The following is a 24,513-nucleotide window of genomic DNA, read 5'->3' as shown; positions in this document are numbered from 1 at the left end:
TGTACCACAGTTTTCTAATCCACTCATCTGCTGATGGGCACTTAGGCTGTTTCCAAATCTTAGCTATGGTGAATTGTGCTGCTATGAACATTGGGGTACATATATCCTTTCTGATTGGCATTTCTGTTTTCTTGGGATATATTCCTAGAAGTGGGATCACAGGGTCAAATGGGAGTTCCATTTTTAATTTTTTGAGGAAACTCCATACTGTTTTCCACAGTGGCTGCACCAGTTTGCATTCCCACCAGCAGTGCAAGAGAGGGTTCCTTTTTCCCGCATCCTTGCCAGCATTTGTCCTCTGATGAACTGTTGATGATAGCCATTCTGACAGGTGTGAGAATGTTGCTTTGATTTGCATTTCTCAGATGATTAGTGACTTTGAGCATGTTTTCATATGTCCCTTGGCCTTCTGTATGTCCTCTTTTGAAAAGTGTCTATTTAGATCCTTTGTCCGTTTTTTGATTGGATTGTTTATCTTCCTTTTAAATCATGCCCTTAGCCAAAAAGAACTTGTGGGAAAGATGATAAGTACATACTAAGTGTTGAACTTTTTACAAACTGTAACAGGATTTAAGAAAAAGGTAATTTTCTGTTAGACTGGAATATTTCAAAGCTGCATTGATCGTGCAGTTCTGATATGGTTTGGATAGCTGAGTGGAGACAGGGATTCCAGGGCAGACAGAGGAAGAAAAGGACATGCAACCACTGCCCTAGAGATACCGGGAGTGTGCTGGTGGCCGTGGGAAGTGATGGGAGTGATAGAGTGTATCTGACATCCTCCAAAGACCAATGAGAACATAGCTTGATTTAGGAGGCAGGAAGATGCCATTTTATTTTTTTTAGCAAGAGATAGAAATGACTCTTTCATAATCCACTGCATATCTGGATTTACATGAGAGAAATATTCAGAAATACAATATGGAGAAAATTTAGATTCCAATTGATTTTATTTCTGGTGTCTATGAAACAAAACTGGTTTTTGTTCGAGGAGTGTAAGTTGTTATACATTTGTTTCTTAGCCTTTACAAGATTGCTTGTTGTATTGTTTGCATAGCAATTCTATGTATAATAGCAAAGGTAGGGGAAAAGGTTGGATAATACCTGGAATGATGTTAATTTTTAAGAGCAAGAATGATTCCAGTTCACTGGCACATTTGCATAATTATTTGATGTAAAGAAGTGGGCCCTGATGTGATTTATTGAGAGTCCTGGCTTACCCGTTACATTCCAGTTTAACCCCCAACATCTAACAACTGACACTGGGACACTGATTGGGAGTTTATATAATATTTTCATTGCTATAAAACAGCAGAATATAGAACAAGATTACACTTGGAGAACGTGGAATTCAAATCTCAGTGCCCTTACCAACACACTATTGTATTTCACTCAATTATAGAATGCAAAGTCATTTTTATATATTAAATTTTATAAACCCATCCTATGTAATGGTAATTATAATTTTTCCAACTTATCCTAGAAGGTCAATAAATATTTATGCTCTTCTAAAGGTATTCTTTACTTGTTGGATAACTGTACTTTCAAAACTACTGCAATTGATGTCTGGCACATTTTTACTAAATCATTTTGCAGCCACCCCAATCAATTCACAGAAAACTCCTTTTTGTTCTTGTACACATTTTGACAACACTCATTACCTGCTAAACAGACCATACCAGTTCTGCAACAGCCATTATTGTGAACTACAGACATTCAAATTAAGCTTCTTATGAAAAAGCAGATTTTTTGCAATAATATACGGGGTCATTAAATTTTGTTATACGATGCTTAACAAACCATTGGCCCAATAAAATTTTAAGCAGAATACTTTTCTAAATGACTACTGAACATTCTCTACACTTTAATCCTTTTTTCTTTTTTAAAATGACTGTGACATATTTTTACTCTTTAACCAGGGACCTACGGTCAAGTCACACAAGGCAGAAGGAAGAAGGAACTCTGTTCTGAGAAGCGGCTGGGGGTTGGGGGAGATTGAGGTGGGAGGAAGGGGTGGCTGGCCAGGATTCACTTTGCTGGAGTTGGCCAGATCTTTGCTCTATTGATTTGATTTTCAAGACTTGACTATATATTTTTTAAGAATTCCTCTAGCATATTAAAATACACTAATTTGCCGATGCAAAGTATTTTCTGGACCATTTTGACTAATATAGCAAATACAGTTGACTCTTGAACAATGTGGGGCTATTACTAGTCCCCCCCTACTCCCCCATGTTTGACTCCCCCAAAACTTAATTGCTGTTGACTAGGAGCCTTACCAACAACAAAAACAGTGATTAACACATACAGTGGGGCCTTGACTTACGAGTTTCCCGACTAACGAGTTTTTTGAGATACCAGCTGTCTCTCAGCCGATTTTTTTGCAGTGAGTTGATAGAGTAATTTGAGTTAACGAGCTCCTTAACGAGCTCCTTAATGAGCTTGGTCTTGGAACGAATTAAACTGGTAAGCCAAGGCCCCACTGTATATGTTTCTCCCAATGTCCCTTTCTTGCGTATCCTATTCGAGGTGTAATCAACTCGAATGACTTTAGCTGTCGACCATGTAAGTGAAAATGACTCTCAAATCTTCATCTTTTAGGTGAAAACTGCTCCCGAGGTTATGTTTTTTTATTTTTTATTTTTCCATGATTTCATCCGCACTTCGTGGATAGCTTCCCTTCGTCTGCTTTATTATTATTATTTTTAAAAAATATGTTTTATTGCTTTTTTACAGAGAGGAAGGGAGAGGAACAGAGAGCCAGAAACATCGATGAGAGAGAAACATCGATCAGCTGCCTCCTGCACACCCACTACTGGGGATATGCCTGCAACCAGGGTACATGCCCTTGGCTGGAATCGAACCCAGGACCCTTCAGTCCACAGGCCGACGCTCTACCCACTGAGCCAAACCGGCCAGGGCTGCTTTATTATTTATTATCGCAGAGCCGCTCTAGTTTTATGCCTCACTCCTCCAGCTCATTAGAATTGGTTTTCTTTAACTTTGCAATTAAATACACCTTTATTACTTTACTTAGAATACAGCGAGCCCACATTGAGTTTAACTTGAGTTGTTATTGTAAACAAACTACTGTAAATTACATGTAGTACTGAATATGTGTTGTATCTAGTATTTCTAGAATGTCTGTTCTTACAAGGGTCACAGAAACTATTACTGGAAAAGGTAAACACTGAAATTACATTATATGAGATATGTGGAATAATTGTAAAGGTAAAAACAAGAGTTAGCATAAAGCACTGACTATATACCATGATTCCTAATGCAGTATTACCCTAGAAACTCATTCTTCTAAATATTCTATTACTATGATAATGAAAGAAATGCATTTTCCTAATATTTAAGTCATATCTAACATTTTTCTTTGCTATATTAAAATCTTCACTGTTTATCATATTTATGTCACCAAATTTCCCATATTTATGTAGATCTTCTTAGAGCTACCTCCAGCACCCTGACTGTGCATTGTAATCTGGGAATCATGGACCATGATACCTAAAGTTACCAGAATATGTGAAATTCATGCAAAGTAGGCTGATTTCACCACCATATATCTGTTAAAAGTCAATGAGAATAATATATATTTTCCTTATGTTGTTTGGGATTAATTTTCTCCTGTTCTGAATTTCCATGACACTCTCCTTTTCATATGCTTAAATAATATCATAGGGTTTTGTCTAATATGTAACTTTTTCATTAGTAATTTTCAAGCATATACTTTTCAAACTCAGTATTTCAATTGAGTCTTTTTGCTCACTATAGCTAAGTTTACGCAGATATAATGTAAAGCATAACTTATCCACTTTGGTTTTGCTAAATGAGTGCACCAAGTTAAAATAAAACACACACTGTATGGATAACGGACTTCATTTTTATGATGGTAAATCTCCATGCCTGTTGTATAAGCTGGACACCTCTAGAGGGACACCAGCTCTGTTAGTAACTCAAGAAATAATTACCACTTTGGCAACACTTCTGAGAATGAAAGGTCAGATCCTTTATCTCAAGTTGAGGGTGAATCATCACTGTTATCTTTTTGCTTTTAGGTTTGCAATGTGAATGATTTACTACTGAGCGTCAGTTATATTTCTTCATTCTTGCTTTCTTGCTTTCAGCTCCCTGTGAAGGCAACATGTTCTTCTGCCACAGTAACATGTGTATCAACAACACCCTGGGGGCTCCAGAGCTCCAGAACTGTGTGTATCCTTGGGATGAAAATCACTGCAAAGGTAATAATTTGCAGACTCCCCACTTCTGGAATGGGAAGGATACAAATGCCAATGTTCTATGTATCAGACCATCGTAAAGACAGAGTGTAGAGAGGCTTTTATGAATTTTGGGTGTCCTCTAATCCATTGGGAAGCCTTGTTCTTTGCCATTTCAGGTACTTTCACCAGAAGTTTCATTAACACACAGTGGACTCTGCAGAGCCCTTGAATGCTCATGGAGGTGTCTTCATAGGAGAGCCTGCAAGGACATGGAAAAACACTTGGAGCTTAGATGCAGTGTGGGGTTTCCTATCAGACCCAGGGCCCTTCGTCTGGGTTACCCCTGTGTTTATTTCAGTTTGTCTTCATTGAGTACAGTGCACATACCTTAGAGATAAAGCTAATTGAAGGCGTGCTTTAGCATTCAGTTACTTCCAGCCACTTAAACTCAACTACCTAATGCTTTTCTTCCATTGCAATGGAAGTAGCTCCCATCCCCTGCTCCCCACTCTGGTTGATGCACAAAGGCCTGTTTCTGTTGACAGCATTTCCAGTCCTTGGCTTGGTTATAAATGTTGCATGTTTCAGCGAAGTTGAAAGTGCCAGACATCTTTTATTCAGATTCAGTAAGAACCAATTTGCAAAGGACAAGCAGGCAGACAACTCTTTCTTACTCAAAGTCCAATATCGTCTATTAAAACTCCTTCTCTGGGTAGAAGCAGGGAGGTGACCACAGCAGCCGTGGTTCCTGCAGTCAATAAGGAAGGCAGACCCGGCATCAAGTATCTGAGAGTAGATGTGGCGATGGTCGGTTTTGTGTCCCAGGAACCATTTTTGAATCAATGGGAAATTAAATATTTTGTGAAGACTCTTAATACCGTCCTGGTCATTTCCATTGTTTTTGAGATTTCCATTGGCTTGGGCACCTCTACACTCTGATCCAAATAGAGTAAGTCTTCAGGGGAAGCTGTGGTCTGTCTGTTCTTGGGTCTGACTCTCTCATGGGCAAAACTTCTGCACCGTGGCTCAGGATGAAGGGGCAGGGACAGTGGCCAGCTGTTTTAGAGTAACACCCCTTTATGAACAGGGCCCTGGTCTTCTCCACTGGCCTCTCCAGATGGTTCCCTCTGTGAGTGAGTGGGGGCCCAGCCTCCTCACCCTTTGCACCTGGGTCTGAGCCTCGGTGCTAGCAGGGGGCCTGGGAGGAGGAAAGGAGCCCCAGACACTAGGGCCACCCCTGCCTGAGGTGGAGCATCTGCAACAGCGATAGGGGTGAGAAATGCTGGTGTCTTGCCCTCCTGGGGAGGTGCTGTGTCTCCATTCTGGGAGCTGCGGGGAGAGGAAGCCTGTGTTGTCTGAAGTTTTCCCAGCAGAGTTTTGCTCAGGATGACCCGGGGATTGTGGGAGCTTCCATGCCATAGACTGACCTTAAGGAAATTGAGATTTTAAAAAATAAATCTACCTCCATTCACCATTAGGACAAGTTCCCAGACAATAACTTGTTTGGGTTTTAAACATAATTTTTATCAATGATGGTTGTTTCATTGGGGAAATGGCTGACAGATGCCTCCATGCTGCCATCCCGGAAACGTCTGTCTTGAAGTTTAATTACTTTTCGGGTTCAGAATATTGTTACTGCTTTGACTTCAGTTATCCAATCAGGAATTAGCTCACACAAATACAGGTGTAGTCATGTGCCCAGTGGTTGAGTTTGGGGGCTTATACCTTTGAGGGGGGAAAAATGTACTGCTTTTAAAATTAAGATCTCATTCCCAAAGGTCACTCAAATGGTCTCCTAAGACCTTCTCCGAACATAAATTTACATTAAGGCAGGGATGTTGGCCATTGCTGAGGCTAGAAGATAAGGTCCTTGCAAAAAGTGAACATTTTGGTTTAGTTATAAATATCACTTTGTGTTACTTTACTAGTAAACATTTTTAATTTTTAAAACTCCAGGCTCAGCCCAGTTCATCTTAAAGTGGTCCGTAGATGCTGTGGCTGCCATGTTTATACCTGGTGGGCTGTGTCTGGCTTTATTTGTTTTCACTCTTCTCAACCCACAGAAAAGAGGAAAGCCGGCCTGCTGGACCAGCTGACCAACACCAGTGGGACCGTCATCGGGGTGACTTCCTGCATTGTCATCATCCTCATTATCATTTCCGTCATCGTGCAGATCAAACAGCCTCGTAAAAAATATGTCCAGAGGAAGTCAGACTTTGACCAGACCGTTTTCCAGGAGGTGTTTGAGCCCCCTCACTACGAGTTATGCACTCTCAGAGGGACGGGGGCCACGGCAGACTTTGCCGACGTGGGCGATGACTTTGACAACTACCATAAACTGCGGAGGTCCTCTTCCAAGTGCATCCATGACCATCACTGTGGATCCCAGCTGTCCAGCGCGAAAGGCAGCCGCAGCAACCTCAGCACAAGAGACGCGTCGGTTCTGACGGAGATGCCGCCCCAGCCCGTCAAACCCCTCGTCCCGCCCTCAAACAGGAGGAACATCCTGGTCATGAAACACAACTACTCCCAAGATGCTGCAGACGCCTGCGACATCGACGAGATCGAGGAGGTGCCAACCACGAGCCACAGGCTGTCCCGACACGAGAAAGCCGTCCAGCGGTCAGTATCAGTAAATATTTTATGACAACTCTAACCTGAGGACTGCAATGCTTCCAGAATATTGAGTTCTGTTTTGTCTTCATTTTTCTTTTTCTTTTTAATTTTTTTTATACTGTATTTTTATTGATTTCAGGGAGGAAGGGAGAGGGAGAGAGAAACATCAGTGATGAGAGAGAATCCCTGATCGACTGCCTCCTGCACAGTCCTATTGGGGTGGAGCCCGCAACCCAGGCATGTGCCCTGACCAAGAATCAAACTGTAACCTCCTGGTTCATTGGTACATGCTCAACCACTGAGCCGCACCAGCGGCGCTGTCTTCATTCTTCAGTTTTCCTTTTTATCAATGATTTAAGCCAATGTCTCCATGTTTTCCTCTTTTTCCTTTTCAGTGCCATCCAGACTCTTCCAAAAACTCCTTATGTGTCCTGTGCTTGTGAGCACATACTGAACAAAGATAGTTCACTTATTTCTACACATATGTAGCATTTATTTCTACAAAAATTAGGCTTTAACTTATATAACAAATTTACATTGCTATTTTGTTTCCACGTTGTCCCAATCAATATTTATATTTTTAATATATGAAATGATATTTGGAAATAATTTCCTTACCAAGATGATTAACCCATCTTGTTGAATAATTTTAATATAGAAATAGCACTTTTTCAATATAATATATTATTGTTTGGTTTGAAAATGGAAATACTTTTTTCCACATATTACATAATATTAATATTACAAATTGCATAGAATAGCATGGTATGCTAAAATACTAATCTTTATATTTAAATGTAGCAAAGATTAGTAGAAACATTTGATTCATTTTTATTTTAATGTAAAGGCAATGTGATCTGTATTGTATCGTTAGCCCTAAGATTTATAAAAGTTTGAGGGAAAGAAAATTTAAATTTAGGGAAAAATAGTTTAAATCCCCAACTCCCACCTACTTATGTTTGATTTGTTCTTTTGCATGTTTATCAGCATTTGGTTTGTTTTATAAATGTATATTCTTTCTCAACTCACCATGCATTTCAAAACCTAAAATATTTTAGTTGATTTAATATTTTTGCATGCTGATAGCAAAAAATCTATTTTCATAGTTTTGTGAATTTTTAGGAATGCTTTTAAGTAAATATTTGTGTGTGCATTTATTTTTTGTGCAAATATTACTTTGTTGAATGAAACAGCCGTAACATTCCAGGTTCTGCCTCATTGGGTCTCTAAGCAAACACGAATCTGAATACAACACCACTAGGGTCTAAAAAGAAAATTCAAGGTAAGCAAATGCCCTTGGTTCCTTCTCCTTCTTCGTTGTATTCCGTTTTTGTTTTGTTTTGTTGCAACTGTCTTGCAGTTCTTTAGGGAATGGGCTACTTATTGATTATTTTTTTAAATATGTGTTTCATAACATTTCATAGAATGGATTCAATGCTGATGGAAGGATGGTTCTTAGTACCTGTATCTTTAAAATAAATATTCATATTCTTACCATCAAGCATTGTATTGCAATGTTATTGAAAAGGATATTCAATTCAGATAAATTTTACATGATTTAAGTTAAAGATACAAAATTAGTGACCTCTTTAAAGAAATACCAGAAGAAACCCAAGATTTTCATAATTGAAAATTGAGTATTGTCTCACTATATTGAGACAATAATTTGGCAATATGTTACTCCAAATTCATACACTAAGAATTTTGTGGTTCTCATACAATTTGTGCACTCTTATTTTTGCATGAATGTGTAGCTTATGTCATGAAAATTAAATGCAAGTTATGTTGAATGCTTGACATGTAAAATGTTTCATAAATACCAGCTGTCTTTGTGTGCCTCTTATTTGTCATTGAGTATCAGAATGGCTTTACTTGTATCACTTGATAGTCTATATCTATATTAGACTAATTTGTTTCCAATAAAATTTGTTTGACAGCTAATCTCTTAAAAACTCTTCAGACCTACCAACTATTCCTAAAATAGGTGAATGCAATTCCATGCTCTAGAATCTAGATGACCTTGAGTCTAGATGACCTTGATAAATCGGTGTATTTGTGTGTATTTTTCACTGGCAGAAATTGTTTTAACTGTGTTTCATTTTCAGAGAAGAACTATTTATACAAACATGGGCACTGTGCAAAGAAAATTCTATAGTGAATTGTGAAAAGTGGACATATTTCTAAATCCATTCCACTGCCTTTACCCAAACTTAAGAATTACAGACATTTGTTATTTCTTCGGCAAGACATCCCCGCTGCACAATGATGTGTTCATTTCGTAATTTGGTTGCTGGCCACCAAGTGCTCCTTAGTATTTAAATACATTTTGAGATTTACTGGAAACTTGAAGAAGAAATTAGTTCCTGATTCAGACTATTCATTTTTACTTTCACTTCCACTTTGTTTCTATGTTGTTTCACGTCTCTTATATAATTGTATATTGTGTGATATGTGAAAAAAACACGATTTGGGATGAACTTGGTGTCACATGTACGTTGTTTTTATTACATAGACTGATTGAGAATAGTCGTCCTGAGTGAGTCTGAACATGCAACAGTGACAATGTGGACCATGGGAACAGCAGCCAGAGGTTTTCTGGACTGAGAATACACGTCTGTTGTATTAGGAATAAATGCAGCCAGAAGTAATGAGTAAAATGACCAGAGGGCAATAAGAAAAGTCTCATTCTTTGGTCTTTCTTCTGTACCCCTGATTTCCTTATTTTGTTTATTTTATATCAAAGGAAAATACCCAGTTTCAGAAATAGTTTTTGAAATCAGCATTTTACCATTTATTATACCCTTCAATAGCAATGTTTTTGCTTCAGCACTTAGCAATTTGACTGAATTGACAGACAGTTTGAGAAAACCCCTGCATGTCAGTTCTGGATATTTCGGTTGGAACACTACCCTCGCTCTGAGACACATTGTAAAAAGCATGCGTTCGCCAACCCTGCTGTCTCTCCGCCATGTCTTTGTATCATCTGCTTGCTCCTTGTAACTTTTTATATAAAGATATATAAAAATGTACAATAATTTCCTAACTTGAGTTAAGAGAAATGTTTTCTTCCGTTAGAGTGAAAAAAAACCTGACTTACACACTTTATATCAACTCTTTCCTCACTGTAGGCGTCAGGATGCCCTTTAGCATTGAGGCTTATCTCCAAAACTTTATGGATTGCATTCTGGTTTTAGAATAGGAAAGTCTTTTATAAATGCTTTTAAACCACCAGCCATTTTAGGACCCAAATTACACCATTCTGAGTTGTTCTTATACTGAGGCACACATATGATACGTGAAGTCTTAACTAATTAAGATGTGTTTAAATATAAGTAAAGTCAAATTATGTAATATATTTAACTGCTGTTGAATGATATACACACTCTATTAAATTTGATTCAATGATTGGGTACTTTTTAAATATTGAATGTGTATTCCTAGAAAATAAAATTTTTAAAAAGAATTATTATAAATTGGCTTGTAAACATGTTTAAAATTACAGAATTCTATAGAATTCTGTCCTTTAAACAGCAAAGATGTCTGGTGTATCACAATTTAAACCTTATAAATCAAGTTGACTTCACAAACCTAATAGATTAATTACTCACATACACCCCCATCAAGAATTCAATTTTATGTATGTCACACACACAAATGAATGGGGGGGGGAATTTTAGTGATAGAAAAAATAAACAAATATCATAACTCTGAATAGTCTATATTTTTAAAAATATCAATTTCCAGAAATAGTCACTCCCATGAATGTGATTGATTACCTGGTGAATAGAAAAAAATATATTGAGCACAATAAAGATATGTTTTTATTTTGCTACATATTTTTATATACATTGCTTATGTTAAAATTTAGCCTTTTTTGTTTGACTTGACTGATTTATTTATTAGAATGGCTATATTTATGCCCTTTAATTCAAGTTTAATGCATCCAGATATTATATTTTGGGAGCGATTAGCTATATTTTATATTACTTTATTTAGACATCATCATAGGGCCCTTTACACTTTGAATGAATCAGAAAAGTATAATCTACATGCCAAGGCCCTTTAGAACAGCAAAAAGGCAGGAAAATAAATTAGACAAACCCTCTACAATCATCTGTCCATAGCCATCCAAAGGCCTTGCTCTTCTACAGTTCTTTCTAAATATACAGAAGTCTTCTGATTTGCTAGTTCAACGCATAAAATATATATGCACCAGAAATCCACTAATGGAGACTTAAAACAAGCAAATATCCAACTACACCAACTATAATAATAACACTGGATTGCATGTATTTATTTAATACACAACAGCTTCATGGGAAAACAAATGAAGAATAGGCCCCTTTAGGGGTAATATTGAAAGGTTCTTATCTGTGAGCATTGACTAATCAGAAAGGATAGTAGTGGTAATGCTGAGGCAGAGTCTTGGAGGTGGCTGTTGTCTATGGCCATCACTCTTCATGCTGGATCTTGCACGTAGCGGGCTCCATGATACCTGGGAGATGTTCTTTGGATGCCCCCAGAGCAGACTCTTTAAAGACCAGTATTGAAATATATCCATATGTCAAAAACTCCAATTTCCTGACGGTATCAGGCCAGGTCACCTGAATACCAGCCTTTGGTTTACACCCAATTGGGCAGACTCACGTAGGTAAGGAAGGAGTGGTTTCAAGACTTTTGAGATGTTTCAGTATGTTTCAAGTCATGTTATTTTAAGAAATAATTATATTTTTGATAAAGTGATTTCAAATAATCCTAATTCCATGTTTTCAATAATGTAATTATACACGATGTTAGTTAATTGGAAAAAAGCTGTTTTCATTTTATTTCTCTGTTTGAATCCACTTTCAAGACCTGGGAGGCATGTCATTATGTGAAATGCCTCTGAGGTCCTGAACTGAGCTCTTTCTTTCTGTCCAAGTGCTTTTCAATGGCCTAATTCAGGTTGATGTGCTGACTAGGAAATACCTGTATGATTTTTCTGTGACTGATTTTACGCACATGCCATTTTATGCATCATATTGCATAATAGGCATGCAATGTTTGATTTGCCATAGTTAACTTCCCTTTGATTAGAAAATCAAAATGTGGCTATAAATCTAATTGGAGGTCATGTTGTTGGACTTTTCAAGGAGACCAATCCACATTGTGGAGATGCTGACTTTTCTGTTTCACGTTATTTTTTTTCTACTAGAATTATTTCAATGGGTCCGACTCCGTAAACTGTCTTTCTTGGTGTTTAATAAAGTTAGATCTTTGACATTATCTGAATAGTAACCTAAACTATTTTTTCCCTTAGGAATTTGGGTTTTCCTCAAATTAGGTAAGCTTTTTAAAGAAGTCCGTGAATGGATTTTCCTTGACCTCAGAATATCATAATAAATTGCAAAACATGATAGTGGTTTCTGTTATCTTTATTAATCTATATATATAAAAGCCTAAGTGACCAAATGACTGAACAACCAAATGACTGGTCAACTGGTCGCTATGACGCGCACTGACCACCAGGGGGCAGACGATCAGCATGGGAGCTGCCCCCTGGTGGTCAGTGTGCTCCCACAGCCAACCTCCTGCGGCCCCTCCCTCCGGCCAGCCTGCCAACCTTCCTCAGCCTCTCCCCTCACCCCTGCCGGCCAGCCCCAATAGCCCCAACCTCCCGCAGCCCCTCCCCCTGCCAGCCAACTTCCTGCAGCCCCTCCTCTTGGCCAACCTCCCATGGGCCCGATTGCTGGCCAGGCTGAGGGACTCCACCCATGCACGAATTCGAGCACTGGCCTCTAGTATAATAATAAATACTTTATTGGTGTTTTGATGATAAAATAAATAATAGTATTTTATCTTTTTATGAAGTTTGTATATTTCAGTGATGAAAATGAGTTCTGTCAGAATCCAACTCCAAAGGTGGGGGTAGGTTTAATAAACAAAATCTTTAAAATTATCTGGATCCTAAATGTGTATGATTTGAAGAGTAGGTTTCAGTTTTATACAACTTTACTGAAGCCAATTAGTGACTTTCTATCTCATGTTTACTGACACTTCTTCCCTTTGCTCATTTCTATCACTCATGACACAGAGATCCCAGCCAAGAAATTGTTAGTTAAGAAATTATATAGATTTGAATTAATTATTCTCTTAGTCATTTAATTACTATTTTCCATGCCCCTCTGAAAGGTTGAGTAAAATAGCAAAATAAATTATATTGTTAAAATAGCCAGAAGTGTGTTTTATCATTAAAAATCCTTTTCAATAAATCTGAGGCCCTTTGTTAATATAGAATTACCCTGATTAATTTTATTAATGAACTTAAGTTGTATTTTGGATTTCTTTCACTTAGTTTTATTATTCAAAAAAATCAAACAGGGTAATTATGTCAGACACTCCTAATTTCTCATTATTTCTTATCATGGCCTCTGGTTCTGTACTTCCTTGTGTGTTACTAAAGAAGTAAACACCCTCTGATTATGTCTTCAGTTCCTCAGAAGTGTGAATAATAGACTCAACCTACTTCAGACGCCTGTCATTTTCTAGGGGTGGTTTCCAGAAGGTTCTTATCCCTGCACCAGCATGATCATAAAGTTAAACCACTTCCTTACATCCATGACAATTCCAGTCAAGATGCTTTTTTGTTGTTGTTGTTAAGCCTCACCTGAGGATTGATGTGAGAGAAACACATCAATTGGTTGCCTCCTACAGGAGCCCCGACCAGGGCCCGGGCAGGGGAGGAGCCTGCAACCAAAGTATGTGCCCTTGACTGGAATCAAACCCGGGACCCTTTGGTCTGCAGGCCAACGTTCTATCCACTGAGCCAAACTGGCTAGGGCCAGTCAAGATGCTCTTGTTTGTTTCCAACTCTTACCGCTCTCCCAGCCCTGAGGCATGCTGTTTTTATGTTGGTTCACTCTATGAAATACCTTTTTTTTCTGTCCTCTTAATAGTCACAGATATAGACACAAAATGTGAAAGTGACCAGAAGGTATAATGTACAAAGTATTTAAAAGAAAACACTTCTATTGTATGGCATTATAAAATTTGTACTCTTTATTCACTTTCTCATAAGTTAAGTGCAATATTAACATAAGCAACCTTTCTCTAACCGGTTTGGCTCAGTGGATAGAGCGTCGGCCTGCGGACTGAAGGGTCCCAGGTTCGATTCCGGTCAAGGGCATGTACCTTGGTTGCGGGCACATCCTCAGTAGGAGGTGTGCAGGAGGCAGCTGATCGATGTTTCTCTCCCATCGATGTTTCTAACTCTCTATCCCTCTCCCTTCCTCTCTGTAAAAAATCAATAAAATATATATTAAAAAAAAAAAAACATAAGCAACATTTTTTGAGCCTGCACAATCTATATCCCAGGCTTCTTCTTAAGTGCTTTTGGGATGAGAAAGAAAGGTGACAATCCAGAGGGGACCATAATTATGGAGCCTTATAGAAGGAGGTGTGCTTAGAAGATCTAGATAAGGCAAATGAAGCCCACAATTATTATCTAAGTTTTTCATCTTGAAAAGCTAATTGATTTCTGACTTCTAATTTTGTATGGAAGATAACATATATTCAACTGATAAGAGAATGTAATGCCGATGATGTTTTCTAACGAAGACGTAGCATAAATATGGGGATACAAATATGTTCTTAAGGAGATCAGGAGAGGTTTATTGTATTGTTGTCCTTCTAAGCAGGTCTGGAAGGCTGGAGACCATTGTCAGATGTGGATCAGGGAGAGATTTCCACCTGGAGAGACTGGAGTGGAGGCAGCCTTGGAAAGCCGTATGCTTGAGTTGGCAGGAGCATAGGAGTAGACAAAAGGAGAAATAGGGAATATAGTTGGAAGAGTAGGTTGACATTATCCTTCATGATTTCTGAGTGTGTGTCATGCCATCCAGAGGAGTTTATATTTTATTCAAAGGAGAATATTTTCATGTATCTCAGCAAAGGATGGCTTAAAAATTGTACTTTTGGTGGAATCCTTGACAGCAATGTGTTTGCTAAATTGAATGAGATTGGAATAAATAAAGGAAAAATCACAACAGTACAGAAAAAAAAACAACACTAAAATATAACTGATAGAATTGTTTGATATCTAGAAATCTGTCTTGCTTTTCAAGTTACTTTCTGCTATATTTTATCATTTCAAGATTTTGGCTGACTGTATTAAATGCTATATGCTAAACTATATTTGAGCGTTTTACATGTAAGTAGTCTCTTAGCAATCTTAGCAATTCTGTCACTAGTAATGATGATACTTTCTATGGTGGTGGATATATAAAGAGGTAATACACAAAGTAGCCAGGACGCTGTAACAGTCACGACTGGCTCAGGAGGAGGCTGCACGCGCAGGTGGGCGGGAAGGGACTGCGTGCACGGTGAGGCAAGCCATGGGTGGCGCAGGCCCGGAGACAGGGGGCCTGCCCCAGAGTGGAGACACACACAGGGGGGCCCACCCCAGTAGCCACGCATGCCAGCAGTCCCGCCTCTGCACATGAGCTGCAGAGGAAACACCTTTCCTTACTGCTCATTGGCTAAGCTTCCTGTACGCTACTTGCAGTGTTCTTGGTAACTTGGGTAATAATCCAAGAAGGTGATCTAGGGTTTTTCCCCCTCTCTCCTGGAGGAATAGACGAAGGTCTGCTGATGGAGGGGCTAAGAAATGTCATATCCTGCCCTCACTGGTTTGGCTCAGTGGATAGAGCCTCAGCCTGCAGGGTCTGGGTTTGATTCTGATCAAAGGCATGTACCTAGGTTGCAGGCTTATCCCTGGCTGGGGCCCAGGTCAGGGCTCATGCAGGAGGCAACCAATTGAAGTGTGCCTCTCACATTGATGTTTTTCTCTGTCTTTCCCTCTCTCTTCCATGCTCCCTAAAAATCAATGGAAAAATATCCTCAGGTGAGGATAAAAAAAGAAAAAAAGTAAGAAATGTCATATCTTATGAAAGAGACATCTTGAAAATGCCTAAAGAAAGTTGTCATTTTTTCGTGGTGAAGGGACTGGAGTCCGTATTGATGAAAACACCTTGGCATCTGCGGTGGCCAGCAGTGGCAGCAGCAGCGGGGTGATGGGGTGGCACCTTCCCCTGATCAACCCGGTCACCTCCAGCAGAGGGAGGCCATGGGGAGCAGGCCTAAGCCATCAGTAGGACATCCCCTGAGGGCTCCCGGACTGTGAGAGGGGGAAGGCTGGGCTGAGGGACCCCCCACCCCCACATGAATTTCGTGTACTGGGCCTCTAGTACATTATAAATAAATATATTTTTCTACGTTGTATGTAAAGTTAATGTAGCAAATGTACCATCTATAAAGAGCAATGATGAAGAGTGATTTCTAGAGTCCACAGATTTTTTCTTGTGTCACCCGTGTGACGTTTTGGACATTTTATTGTAACATCTTATTCAATAACATTGAACTCCAGAGCTCTAAAGTGACCCCAAAAGTCCTCATCATCAAGTATACACAGAAATAGCAACACTTGAAAGAAAGTCCTGTTTTCAATCCCAACAATTGCTTTGTGTAAATTCCCATGATAGCACGATCTTGGATAAGCACACCTATATACACATATACAGTTATGTCGATAACTGGGATTTTGTGACCATAACTATGACCTACAAATGTGGTATAAGGCAGTGAAAATAGCTTTCTATAGGACTAATTCAAATTTTAGTTTCACTTTGTACAATGTGTATGTTCTTAGAAATGTCTGAATCCTCTGAGCTTCATGTTCCTTTCTGTAAGACAGAGAAAACTATAGCTAGTGAAGATAGTTGCTAGAAGAACTGGAGATGGTGTCCATAAACAATGTGAAATTGGTGATGCCAAGGTGGAGGCTATCATTTTCACCTTTGTGTCTTACCAGTTGGTCCTTCAGAGTGGGACCAGTGTCTCCTCTATGCTGTGCTTTTATAAGTCTGTGAACCAGGCATCACTGACACAGTGGAACTTTCTATCTTGACAGTGCCTTAGGTTTAGACAACTCAGGACAAGGCCTCACCTTTCAAAGGCACTCATCAGCTGGCATCAGTTCATGAGGGGTTGTTACAGCAAGGTCACTGGAAGGAATGTAGGGATAGTCAGATGGAAAAGAACAATGCCCACACGTGGCCTATTAGCTCTACTGTCATCATTTGGCATCAATGCGGATGATACTGGAGCAGATACCAACACAGGTCTACTATTAACATGCCATTGAGAATGGCTCCTTTGTAGAACAAGAGTATTTGAACACAGGCATCAGGACTGACCCATCTGGGTACCCTTCAAAATAGCTGCTTAAGTGCATAGTCAATATGGGCCTGTTAATTGAGCAAATGAGTAGAGAAATAACTTTACATAAATAAATTCCTTTATTGGTCACAGAAGCACATTCCAGACCTTATGCCTGGCTTGTACAGCTTAGCCCTTCTTTCTAGAATTTGCAGAACTAAGCCAGACACCAGACTCTAAAGAAAGCCAGAAGTACTATGTAATAACCATGGTTATGGGCACATACTCTTTTAAAAACACATGTAATTTATAGGCTGTTTTCAAAACAAACTCACATAAAATACAAAAAATGGCAAGTTTTAAAGCAACAAAACTTAGAATAATATTCAAGTAGAATTGCTCAACGTATACATCAATTCAGCTACTTAGAAACCATTGGTCAGTTGATATTGTTTGTTTCTCACATATGCTAGGTTATGAATAAATGTGTCTTTTTAAAAAAAATTACTCTTTAAAAGGTAGCTATTCCAAATAGATTATTGTTGTAAATTATGTATTCTAGGAACACATTTGCATATAATAAACTTGCCTAACTTTCTGAAAGGATAGTCTTTATGTATTTAAACAGTTAATTAACTCTCATTACTCAATACTATTAAAGTACTTTATAATATGTTGATGCACTGAGGAGAAAATGCTTTCTCTCTCTATTCCTGTTCTAGAGCCAAGCTTTTTCTCCCACCTATCCTGAGACTTTGATAAACTATATAGGTATTTTCTGACCAGATGCTTCTCCTATAGGCACTTGGAAATAGGCATCTATTTTTTTTTTTAAGAACAATACTAGTTGGTGAGATATGTCTCACCTTCAAATCCTAATTACTAGGCCTGGGACTCTGCAAACTAACCAACTCCTTTGCCAGCTGACCCCTATTCAGATCTCCTAACAGAGGATAGCAGAGGAAAATTGAAAGACTCGGGCGGGGGACATTAAGGACTTGCTTTTCTGGTTTCTTCCTGTTACTGTGAGCATCGTCTAAGACAGTGGTTCTCAACCTTCTGGCCCTTTAAATACAGTTCCTCATGTTGTGACCCAACCATAAAATTATTTTTGTTGCTACTTCATAACAGTAATGTTGCTACTGTTATGAATCGTAATGTAAATATCTGATATGCAGGATGGTCTTAGGTGACCCCTGTGAAAGGGTCGTTTGACTGCCAACAGGGTCGCGACCCACAGGTTGAGAACCACTGGTCTAAGAAATGGTACATGGATTTAACAGTCATCTCTAGCTGCTGTTAATACTTGCACCAAGCCCCCTGGTGTCCTCAGAGGCATCTGCACCAGGCCGGGTGCCCTCCTGGGAGGCCTGAGCAGCCTCTGCAGAAAGCCTTCTGGATTCCAGAGTCTGAAACCTCCCATTTGTTCCTATTGTTTTCTCTGTCCTAGGGCGGGTCAAGCTTTGTAGAGCTTATTATCCATGTGTTACCTCCTTACTCCCTTTTGTTTTCCGAGCCTTTCGAGTTGTGTAATATCCCTTTTACCTGCTGATACATAGCTAGTGTGTTTTCTGTTTTACTAACCAGAGGACTAAGATGAATTTTAACTGGAACAGTTTCCATCACTAAGGACATTTTTAAATTCTCCCCTGAAATTCTTTTAACTTATGAAACTTTGCTGCTGGAAGCCAATTCTAGCATGTCATAATTTCAAGAGTTTCATCAAAAGGTTGATGGAACTTGAGGACTCAACAAGGGCTGAGTCACATATGTTGTCACCTGTTGGGAATGGCTAAAGGCATCCCAAACCTGCTGAAAAGGGATAATTGCTTGGCTGCCAGACAGCTCAGGGCATCTTAATCTACATGTTATTGCCTCCTACTGGCCAAACACCTGAATAGCCATAGGCTAATTCCCCCATTCTGACAATGCCTTTGTATACAAAACCCTACCCCTTTGAAGTGTTGTATATCTCTGCCTCGCCTCAGGACAAATTGTGTTAATAAAAAGCATGGGGTCCTGAGAATAGGAGATCTTAGTTCCTTTTAGCTAAGCTTCTCTGACCCCCCAATGCCTTTAATTGGGAAAAAAAGATACGCACAGCCCCTTTTCCAGATTTCCTGAACCCTTCTAGATGCCGGAACAAGAACCCAGGTACTTTGCCTAATTAAATTTCACAGTATAAAAAAAGTATTTGGCAAAATTATTTCCCGAATATTAGTTCTATAGCATGAGATATTCTATTTGATATGGTCACAATACATAGGTTTATAATATTCTCTTCTATGGAGTGGGTATTCCTCAGTTCTCATGGGGACTGAATAGGAGGGATATACTTTCTATTAAAATAAAAAAGCAACATGGGTACCAGTCCTCATTTATATTCCTGACCTGACCAACTCTTGGCAACTTCTTAATTTATTTATGGGCACCCTAATTAATTATTGCAGATCTCAAAATTTTACTTTATTCTCTAGTAACAAAGTTCTTTTCAAAATGGCAGGGCAGTATATGCATAGGTACTGGTGCCTTACAGATTCTGCCCTCGTCTACTAGCACCTCCAGAGCATTTCCTAGGAGGGTTCAAAACTTACATTCCAAATAATTAGACACAGGTCTTGAAAAGTTAAAATTTTAAAACTTCCATTTTTTTTTCACAGGGAATAACTCCAAATCTAATCACCCAGTGACAAGGATTTTAATCTTTCTAAAGTCAGTCACCATCAAACTTTATCTCAAGGGGACAGGGAGACAAGGAAACATGGCTGATAGATGAATTGAGTAATTTTGACCCAGCCAGTGGTCTGTTTAAATTGTGGTTCCCTGCACTTTCTGATTATATGGGGGGGGGGGGATTCATTTTTCTGGCTTAATCAGATGAAACTATAGCTTGATATGATAAACTCATTCCATACAAAAAAATAATCTTGACATTACTTAAAGATGGATTTCACCAGAACACTCACATGCATATATTCCAAGTAACCACTGTTGAATGTTCAGTTTGTGGGAGACATTGTTCTAAGTTTTTTACAGGTATTTACCCAGTTAAGCCTCACAACAACCTTAAAAGGTATAATTATTAGCTTTGTTTTACAGATGAGATGGGTCCAAAGGAGTTAAATAACATTCCCAAGATCACGTGACTAATTTTAGAAGTGTTCCTTTCCTCTCTGGCTCTGGGTGGAGTTTTTCAATGAGAGAAACTCATGCAGGATTTGGAAGGACAATATTCTTCTCAAGGTCATGGTAGGCAAAGGCAGCAGCTCCGTGGCCACATCTACAAGCTCTCCGTTCTCCACTGTCATGATCACACATGGAGGTTCCAACATCCCACCCAGCAGCTCTGGCTTCTGTCCGGCCACTGAGCTTCCATCATAGGTCCAATGGATGGCCTCTCCACTCCTTCAGCTGTGCCTTCCGGACTTGAACTCCCCATCTCCTGTCATGTCTGTGCAATCCCCTGTTCCTATAGTAAACCCCTTATACTTATGACGCTATAGAAACTTTGTCTTCCTGACTGATAAGGATGGAAGAGTTGTCCTGTGGCCTAATCCAATTCTGCTATCACCCCGATAGGTGCAGAGATTCTTTTCTGAAAGAGATAGAAGTCTTTGGTGTAACACACTTGAATCTTTTTTTAAAAATATATTTTACTGATTTTTTTTTTTTTTTACAGAGAGGAAGGGAGAGGGATAGAGAGTTAGAAACATCGATGAGAGAGAAACATTGATCAGCTGCCTCCTGCACACCCCCTACTGGGGATGTGCCCGCAGCCAAAGTACATGCCCTTGACTGGAATCGTACCTGGGATCCTTCAGTCCACAGGCCGACACTCTATCCACTGAGCCAAACCAGTTAGGGCTACGCTTGAATCTTAAAATTTTTTTTAAATTGCAATAAATTCACTTAATTTTACATAATTGAGTATGGGGGAGAAAGGTAGAAGGTGCCAGATAAATGATTAACATGTGCAAAGAAGCCTGCAGAAATGAAGTGAATGCTTTACCCTAATTGCTTTTACGGGTCAAGGAGCACTTTTAGGAGAAGAGATAGATTGAGCACACATGTGGGAATGGCTATGAACATCATAAAAACAGAAATAGTAACAATATTCTTATCAATATCTAGTAATGAGACTAAGGATTTAATATGTTGATCATGATTCTGGTATATATTGACTATACTTTTTAAAATTTTTACTCTAAAGAATGTATTTCACTTTTTATTATTAATATGGCTGCCTTTTAATTAGTGTATTCAAATGTTGAGCCCATTGAGGTTACCTGAAATTGTATATTTTTGTAATAGGTAATGTAGTACAAGAACATGAAAATAATACGTTCAGGTAAGCATATATTTTTAAAGCCTGGAATTTTTTATTGTAAATATAAGGTCTTACTCTGGACCAAGTGGTAGCATATTAAACGCTAGTATGGTGGGGAAAAAACAGCTTCTCTTTTGCAGAGTATACAAACCTAGGCATATAAAAGGATGCCCACTGTCATGAGGCTGTCATGGAGATTAATGCAGAGGAAATGTTTTGAAAATAAAACCTGCTATTAAATGCTCAATGCAATTAACATTATGAGATTCAGACCCATCTATCAGCATCCACTAAATAAAGATTAATGACCGTCTCTCCACCACAGGTGTTTCTTATTCCTGTTCTATCTATGTCTCTGAAGGATAAAATAATCTTTATCCATTATACTTCTGTGGATTTATCATTGAATTACTATCAAGGTATACAGAGATGTATTAGTATTTCACTCCATGGTCTTATCAAACTGTTCCATACCACACTGCCAATCTCTGATCAACACAGATGATAGACATTATCTGGTTAGACATAAGTGAATGCTGTTGTGAATTCAAAATGTGATTTATTGAGGATACTATTTACCAAACTATCAATATGCATATTTGAGAAAGACCAAGGTCTCTAATATGGCAAATGTATAGTGAAACTTTCCCAAACAGTGTCATAGAAAATGTCTCAGGGGCCCATTCCCAATAGAGAATATCACCTCCAGTGACAACAAAGACCTGTTTTACTTAGAATGCTCAATTGCTTGCACTCACCACCATGAGTGATGACAAATTACACAAATGCTGAAGAGGAAATTTATTTGATAGTGTTTGTCTCTACATGTGTTCAACAAGGTCATGCCAAGTTTTAATATGTAAACTTAAAGAGTTAAATGACTGTCTCAGAAAACACACACACAATTGTTATTGTGGTCTTGGGAGACTTCTATCTTGGTTACTAAATTTTAGAGCTTTTAACTATCCACTTTTCCTGCGTAACCCTGTTATTTAACCTTCTTTTTGGCTGAAATTCTACCTGTTACTGGTCTTCAGTGAACTCTCAGTACTGCCCTCCTGTATTCCTGCTGGGTGGTGCTCACTGCCCATTCCTTAATCCCACCAAAGGGAAATAAACATTACTTCTAGGTGCCAACAATTAGGATAGAAAAGTCATCCCTCTAGACTGAAAACTCCATAGTAGGCAGGCACTCTGTATTGAATGTTTTAATTATTTGTCTATTTACAGGGTCTAATCTAGGCCAAGGAACAGACCGGATTATCAATATATATTTGATAAATGAATGTATCAGTGATTCAAATTAAATATATTTTTAAATATAGTTTACGTTTAGGTGTGTTTTTTCATATCAAGGGGCAATATTCTAGATGGACTACTTTAGCTTTGATGTTTCATGCATCAGCGAATGGTTCTGCTACAATGCTCAGCTTGGCATCAGTAAGATACTAACTCAATGGCTCCTGTGAACCACATTGATTTCTCACTCTCCTGGCCTGTCAGGGGCTGTGAGTGGGCTCCACCAGCTCTGCTCCCCATGGTTCTCATTCCGGAATCTCGTCTGCAGGAGGAGTCCTAACTGAGGACATGCTATCCTCATTGGGGAGGAAAAACCAAGAGAGTTGGAGGAAACTCAAGTGATATTTCTGAGGCATCTGCTTGGTCTTGGCTCATTGCACATTTGCTCACATTCCATTGGCCAAACCTGTCACATGACCAGACCCAGACTCAATGGAGGGATGTAAGGTTATCTTAGAAAAAAAGGGGAACAAATAGTTGGACACAATTACACAATCCACCTCACCTCTCTATGACATGAGTCCTGTAAGGCAGGTGTCTTTCAGAAAGATATCTCAATTTGAAGTGTGGAATTCAAGGATCAGAATTTGTTATTTAAAATGTTTAATTAAAATCATAGAAATCAGAAAGATCTTTGGCATGCAGCACACTAAATTTGAGATTTAAAATGAAAATATCAGTGACTTTTGTAAGTTTCATGGCCCTCTTTGAGCCTTAGTGTCAGTATATGTAAAAAGAATTGAACTAAAATACACACCTTATAGAGTTTTCGTGTAAATTATATGATAATATAAAAAAGTTCCAAGGCCAGCTCCAGACTTGCTTGGAGTAGTTCTCTCTCTCTCTCTCCCTCTTTCTCTCTCCCTCTCCCTCTCTTCTCTTTCTCTTTTCATTTCTCCAAATATGTTTATGCTTTGCTCAGTAACTTTTGCCTTTCTGAACTCTATCTTCTCTTAGCATTTTTAATAAGAAAACACCTGAGCTAACTTTTCACAGCTGGCTTCGATGGAGCTGAAAGCTGGGGCTTTGTTCTCACCTCCAGGTCCATGGTTTCAGGTGTGTTGTCCATCTCCCCACAGTACAGTATTACAGATAAATGAGAGAGGGCTCTGTTTTTTTTTTCTTTTTTACTCTAGAGCTGTCCTAGGTCTCTGCCATTGCCTCAGTCCTTTCCTAAATCCTTTTTCATAAGAAAGGTATTGAGAAACATATGTAAGAGTCTAGTTACTGGAAGCAAGAAACTCAACTTTTCAATTTTGTTCACGAAGAAACTTGTCTCCCACCCACATTCTTCCAAAGCAATAAAGTACTGTATTGTCTTCCAACTGGAAATAATTTGACAGATTGCTCCTGAAAAGAATCTAAACTTAAATGAAAATGTTAAACTTTAATTAACAAATATGAGTAGTCCTGTACACATAGATTTTATGTAGCTTCATGACAATTTGATTCTTTTCTACAGGTCTTCTCAGGCTCTTGGTAAAAAAACAAGATTGTTTATTAATTTGATTAGCCAAAAAACCCTAAAATATATATTTATGGTAAGTATTGAAAGTGCTTTAATGTATATATAATTATATGTGTACATATTATATACATAATAAAATTTTGCAATAAAATAATTTGTGCTCATGGAAAAGCTTTCTCATTTTTGTATCCCAAAAACTACTTATGTGTCCACTTAATCCTTCAACCATGGGTTCATATATGAAATAAACACTTATGAAGTGCAGTTTCTGTGCCAGACACCTATTTGGGACTAGAAATTTAAATATGAACATATCCTCATATGGAAGACAAGTCAATAGATAACTATTGTATCATAGATTCAAGCTGTAGGAAGGCATAAATGCA

The 24,513-nt window shown here is 38.6% G+C and overlaps 1 protein-coding gene across 2 annotated transcripts in view; it reads left to right on the top strand.

The window, feature by feature from the left end:
* Positions 1–9,882, top strand: part of NETO1 (neuropilin (NRP) and tolloid (TLL)-like 1) — an 86,655-nt gene extending 76,773 nt beyond the window's left edge. Inside the window, exons 8-11 of one of the 2 annotated variants that reach the window (XM_005861566.2) lie at positions 4,131–4,244; positions 6,287–6,845; positions 8,047–8,121; positions 9,352–9,882. In XM_005861566.2, the coding sequence (XP_005861628.1) occupies positions 4,131–4,244; positions 6,287–6,845; positions 8,047–8,107 (734 nt within the window). In that variant the 3' untranslated portion in view covers positions 8,108–8,121; positions 9,352–9,882. Of the gene's footprint in view, positions 1–4,130; positions 4,245–6,286; positions 6,846–8,046; positions 8,122–8,944 lie in introns of both variants that reach the window. The other variant, XM_005861565.2, reaches the window with a different exon arrangement.
* The last annotated feature ends 14,631 nt before the right edge of the window (positions 9,883–24,513 follow it).

Source organism: Myotis brandtii, unplaced genomic scaffold (assembly GCF_000412655.1).
Source record: "Myotis brandtii unplaced genomic scaffold, ASM41265v1 scaffold154, whole genome shotgun sequence".
In the NCBI taxonomy this organism is placed as follows: Eukaryota; Metazoa; Chordata; class Mammalia; order Chiroptera; family Vespertilionidae; genus Myotis; species Myotis brandtii.
Note: the sequence above shows the minus strand (reverse complement) of the source record. Positions and strands in the feature narration are given on the sequence as shown.